At 36.0% G+C, this 6374-nt stretch overlaps 1 protein-coding gene across 1 annotated transcript; it reads right to left on the bottom strand.

Annotated features, from left to right (window-relative positions):
* Positions 1–1223: 1223 nt before the first annotated feature.
* On the bottom strand, positions 1224–1652 carry LOC145002673 (uncharacterized). Its single transcript, XM_078961893.1, has one exon. The coding sequence runs from the start codon at positions 1650–1652 to the stop codon at positions 1224–1226; it is 429 nt and encodes a 142-aa protein (XP_078818019.1).
* Between the last annotated feature and the right edge of the window lie 4722 nt (positions 1653–6374).

The raw sequence follows: 6374 nt of genomic DNA, 5'->3' as shown, positions 1-6374 counted from the left end.
TGTCGGGATGATAGTGAATCTCACATTTTTAATCATTCAGTAGTTCTAACCATCATCGTTGCCTCATGTTCAGTTCTTTTTTCTCGAAGATGTGTTGGAGGCTTTTGTGATCTGTGAAGACTATGCATTTTGTACCATAAAGGTAATGCCTCCAGATCTTTAGAGAAAAAACCATTGCTCCCAGTTCAAGGTCTTGTGTGGTATAGTTGACCTCATGGTTCTTAAGTTGTCTTGAGGCGTAGGCTATGACATTTCCTCGCTGCATAAGAACACAGCCTAGCCCTTGCTTGGATGCATCGTAGTAAACTACAAAATCTTCTGTCCCTTCTAGGAGGAACAAGATTTGTGCACTGCATAGGGCTTACTTTAGTGTCTGGAAAGCAGTTTCTTGTTTCTCCACCCAGCTAAAGGTTACACCCTTCTGAGTCAATGTGGTGAGGGGTTTTGAGATTTTGGAGAAGTTTTGGATGAACCTTCTGTAATAGCCAGCGAGACCCAGAAATTGATAAATCTCTATTGGGGTTCGAGGGGTCGCCTAGTTTTGATAACTTTGATCTTGGAGGGATCAACATGTATCCCTTCTTTACTGAGTACGTGACCTAAGAAATCCACCTTCCGGATCCATAATTCGCACTTTGAGAACTTCGCATACAACTTTCTTCCCTCAATGTTTCCAAGACTTGACGTAAATGTTGGTTGTGTTCTTCCTCACTTCGGGAATAGACTAGTATATCATCGATGAAAACTATAAAAAACTTAGCTAAGTAAGGTCGTCACACACGGTTCATCAGGTCCATGAACATCGTAGGCGCATTCATTAGACCGAAGGGCATCACTACAAATTCATAGTGACCGTAGCAAGTCCGGAATGCGGTCTTAGGAATATCCTCCTCCTGGACTCGTATTTGATGATATCCCGATCTTAGTTTGATTTTGGAGAAGAAACTTGCTCCTTGAAGCTAGTCAAAGAGGTCTTCGATTTGAGGCAAAGGGTATCGGTTTTTGACAATGAGTTTATTTAATTCCCAGTAGTTTATGCACATACATAATGATCCATCATTCTTCTTCACGAATAGGATCAGTGCTCCCCTAGGTGAGAAGCTTAGTCTTACGAATCCTTTGCTTAGAAGTTCGTTTAATTGGTTGGATAGTTCCTACATCTCTGGCGGTTCTAAATGATATGGAGATTTAGCTACTGGGGTAGCTCCGGGAATCAAGTCGATTTAAAATTTGACTTGGCGTTCAGGAGGAACTCCTAGGAGATCTTCAGGAAATACATCAGGGAAATCACAAACTTCAAGGATATCCTTTATGTTTTTAACTTCTTGTGTCTTATCCACCATGTGAGCTGAGAAGGCATAGTAATCTTTGTGAAGATACTTCTGAGCCTTGACGCAAGAAATGATTTGAAGGTTCATACCGGGTTTGTCGCCATAGATAACAAGGGATTCGCTACTTGGCAGATTAAGACGAATTGCTTTTTCATAACATAGGATATCAGCACGGTGAAGACTTAACCAATCCATGTTGATGATAATGTAGAAGTTTTTTATTGCGACCGCCATAAGGTCAATTTGGAAATAATAGTTGTTTAGAGTAAGGGTAAATCCTATGTATATGTCATTAGTGCTCTCAGTCTTTCTATTTGCCATTTCTATGGTGAATGTATCTTTTAGTGATTAGGGATTTTGTATTAGTAGGTGTTTGAATTTATGGCTCACGAAGCTTTTCTCTGCACCACTATCAAAAAGAATGCACGCGTAAGAATTTTTCAGAAGAAACGTACCGGTGACCATAGTAGGATCTGTTATCGCTTCTTCGTGACCAATTGCCAATATTCTTCCCATACCACCAGCATTTCTTGTCTTTGGCCAGTCTCTCTTGAAGTGGCTGATTTTACCACACTTGTAACAACATTGGCTTACTCCCACGTTGGGGACGTGGGAGATGGGTTGTGACGGTGCATTACAGAAACAGGTGATGTTCCCTTTTCTGTTGCAGTTTTTGCAGTGCATTTCCCTTCAAACTCCCGTGTGATGGAAGTTGCACTTATTACACTTTGGAAAAGTTCCATCATACTGACTCGGGGTTGCTAGAGTAGCAGATACAGTGGTAGGGACAGAAGCAGGAATAACAACGGAAACAATAGAAGGGTGAACTGCCACCATTTGTTGCTTCTTAGAAGGCTCTTGCAATGATTGCCCCTTTCGTTTGTTCCAGATCTTCTTTTTGTTGCCACCTTCTTTGGGTTGTTCAGGAGTAGCTATCATGGAGCCTTGGTGAACTCTGTGATCTAAGACTGTTTGTTCCAGTCGTTTGGCACTGTCAAAAGTAAGTTGATTGGCAGATAAAATGTTTCCTTGGGTTGGGGGAGTTAATCCCCAGATGTACCTTTCCACTTTCTTACTCTCCGAGGTGACCATTCTGAGACACAGAAGAGTCAGGTCACTGAATCTGGCAGTATAAGAAGAAATGTTGGAGCCCTTCATCGTCAAACCCTAGAGTTCTTATTCTAACTTTTGCATTTCTCCCCCCGGGCAATACTCTGCTAGCATTAAGACTTTTAAGTCTTCCCAACTCATGGTATTGGCTACTGGGAGAGACAATGACTTGACATAGTCATTCCACCAAGAGAGGGCTCTGTCCAAGAAGGTGCATGCTGCAAATTTTACTTTGCTAGCATCAGGGCATGCACAGATTTCAAACACCGATTCGGTTTTCTCGAACCAGCGTGTTAGAGCAATGACACATCTAGTGCCATCGAAGGATTTGGGTTTAGCATTCGTGAAGTCTTTATAAGAACACTCCCTTGGGTGTTTGTGACATTACCCGTGATTAGAGTTGTGGGCACCATTACCGGCCCCACTAGCATTAATTTGTGTCATGGCGACTGCTACGACGGCTGTTACTGTTGCTTGGAAGACAGCAGGGTCATACTATAAAGGTGGTGGCGGTTGTGGAGGTGGTGGATTATTGTTGAAACGCCTATTTAATTTACGTGGCAGCATCTTTTTCTATAAATTTTATAGATGAAATGATGATAAGTCCTCTATAGTAGTTACGAGTTAGGTGATACTGAATAAGATATATTTTAGTTATATATGTATCATATTCTGACTTTCATAGTGTTCTACGATTTACAACAAAAGTCTACTAATATAAGTAAACAATCGCAATTTCAATTTACGAAATTTATAGCAATGCTTCTAAGGAATTTTTATAGTATGACTTATACTGGGTCCCCCTATTATCACATAGTGTATACAAATTATATATAATCAAAACTAAATAGACCTTCGAATAAGTGATCCTACTCTAAGTCCACAACCAAACAAGGAACGGGAAATAAAGCTAAATCACAAATTCTAAGTCTATAAAATCTTAATTATATATAACTCTTACGTATACACTTAGTAATTATAGAGTAAAAGTCCTTTTTTTCACATGATTGATTATACTAAAAAAGACCTTCTTGAATATTGTTGTTCCAGTGTTATAGTGCCATAAAATACTCATATAGTATTTTAACTTTATGTTTAGTTATAGAGTTCTTATGGTATATAGGTTTGGTAAGTTTTAGACTTATTGCAACACCATTGTCACTCCTAAACAGATGTTGGTCGTATCTCAAATAAATATAGTTGATCACGCTAAATTTATCCCATATATGATTACATAATTGTCTAGGTTTAACTATAGTGTCCAACATTTAAATACTTTTGTAGTTCTCAATGTGATACTATTTCTTGTATGTATTCACGTTAGTATACTTCTTATAAAACACTTAGATTTTAAAACTATACTTTTCGTTAGAGCGTTTCAGCCCTATTGTATTATAGTTATACATATATCTTTTGTGGTTTGATATACTTAGTTCATTATAAACAATGCTCCGATACCAATCCGTCACACCCCCATACCGGAACGGCAGAAACATTTGAGGGCGGATGACATCATGTACAGTATCACAACAATTACATAATAGTAATCAAAGTACATCAACCATTACATTGATAAAGTAAAGCTTTACATTTGTGTTCAAGTCAATGTATACTTGACACCAAAATGTATAGCAAAAGTTAAAAGACATGAATCTATGAAGCTCCGTCTTCTCAAAACCTGTGGATACCTGTTTACTGATTTCCTGAGAATACAAGTAGTTTTGGAAAGAGTGTCAACAATTAAGTTGGTGAGTTCATGAGCGTGTTTGTGATTGAAATCTGTCATTTGTTCCTTGAAAATGTAAATATGTTTTCCCAAAAAATCCTATATTTGTGTTGTAATATATTGTAGTCTTAATACCCTAAGACCAAAACGTGTAAATGTTATTGTACTCTAAGATAGTATAATGTAGTTTCAATTCACATAAAACCAGGAAAAGTATGTTTTCTCTGCACTTGAATAGTATTCTGTATTTGTACTTGTATAAAAAACGAGTAAGTGTAAGTGCCTGGATTCAGCAGTTGTACTTGTAAAATACTGTATTATAGTTTTATTATTTAATAAAACAATGTGAAGTTGTTTACTTATTCATACACTAATCGTATTGTTCAATACCAAATTGTGAGTTATCATAACCATGCTTGATGACCTAAGATGGCCTGAACACGACGTTCTTAACGTATCGCAATCGGTAAGACATTTGTCACCCCAGGCCTACCAGCTTAAATGTAGCTAACAGTTATGGTGCGGGATTGTCAGTCCCGTATAGATCTATACACAAGTGTCACGCTCTCCCTCCAGGAGACTCTGATTATAATCTATGGACTTATAAGTACGTGAAGTGTGTCTCACAAATGTTATATTGACGGTTACGTGTAGAATAATGAAAAGTCCTTTTTATGATAAATAACAGTACGTAAGTTCCATAAACTATATCTATTATAGTTTATATCTTTGTTTGTTGTATTGTATTCTAAACTTGCTAATATAGTGCATATGATCCGTAAACTATACCTATAATAGTTTATATGTTTGTTTTCTGTATTGTATCTCAACTTTGTTAAATGACATGTAAATTCCATAAACTATACATATTATAGTTTATATGTATGTGACTTACTTCAACGAAAACATTTGTATTGTTAATGATTTGGCAAGTTTAAATCATAAAATCCGTGAAATTTAACATTTATGTCCAAATGGTACTAAAATAGATTGCAAATTTAATATTTTTGTTTAACAAGTTTTAAATGGTTTTTACTTATATAAATATAATATTTATAGAATTATGATTAAAAAGGTAGTCGAATAAATAATTCTACCCTAATCCCACAACCAAACAAGGAACAGGAAATAGAGTAAAATCATCAATTCTAAACTTGTTGAACCTTAATTATATATATATATATATATATATATATATATATATATATATATATATATATATATATATATATATATATGTTTTTAATAACAACAACGATTGACAAAATATTGAAATCATTTAGATATTAACACAAACTTTCTTGTGTTACACTTGTTCCCCCCCCCCCCCCCCCTAAAACAGTGAAAAATCATGAAAACGTAAATGTATGAACTCACCTTGAGTGCGTGTTTTTGGGTGGCTATAACTTGGTCGTGATGATTCTTGGGATACAATACGTATAATTAACCATATCCTAATTATATTATACACATAATATTATGCACGAATTAGTTGAATGTTGATGAAAATAATAACGTATGTGTTAAATAACACTAGTTTGATGAGTAACTTACCAAATATCTAAAGGATTTGTCCTTTGAAGAAGGAGGTCTCCTGGGAAAGCTTTGAATTTGATTTAAGAGAAAAAGAGGTTTGATATGTTAAGAGGAATTCGTATACTGAGAAAAAGAGGTTTGATATGTTAAGAGGAATTCGTATACTAGATGTGTGAAAAGTGAAGATTGATTTCTATGTACTATCTTAATATAAAGGAAAAATGATAGGAGGTTAAGTAATAGCAAGTGGAGTTATTGCATTGGTTAGTGTGCTAAAGGGATAAAATGGGGTCTTCGTTCTACCGTTACGTCGAGATCACCTTGATTTCGGTCAAGGTTTTCGGTCCGAGGGGGGTCTGCAAAAGTTCTCGGTTCCAAACAGAATTGTTTTTTATTTTTAAGTGTATTTTATTTCTTTACCAAAAACACACAATTAGATGTAGATTTTTATTTAAATTGAATGGTTTCTAATTATTTGACCCTTGTTTGAATTTCATTGACATTTTTTTACTTGAAATAACGGGTTGTTACAAGCACTAAAGGCAAATCGGAAAAAAAAAAATAGCACCATTCGTCTCCCATGGCAATAAGTGTAATGCTCAGGGCCACGACACCTAAGAATTCTTCACCAATGATAGCTAACCAATAGTATAGCACGATGCGCCAATAGG

Source organism: Lactuca saligna, chromosome 6 (genome assembly GCF_052625555.1).
Source record: "Lactuca saligna cultivar CGN05327 chromosome 6, ASM5262555v1, whole genome shotgun sequence".
NCBI lineage: Eukaryota > Viridiplantae > Streptophyta > Magnoliopsida > Asterales > Asteraceae > Lactuca > Lactuca saligna.
Note: the sequence above shows the minus strand (reverse complement) of the source record. Positions and strands in the feature narration are given on the sequence as shown.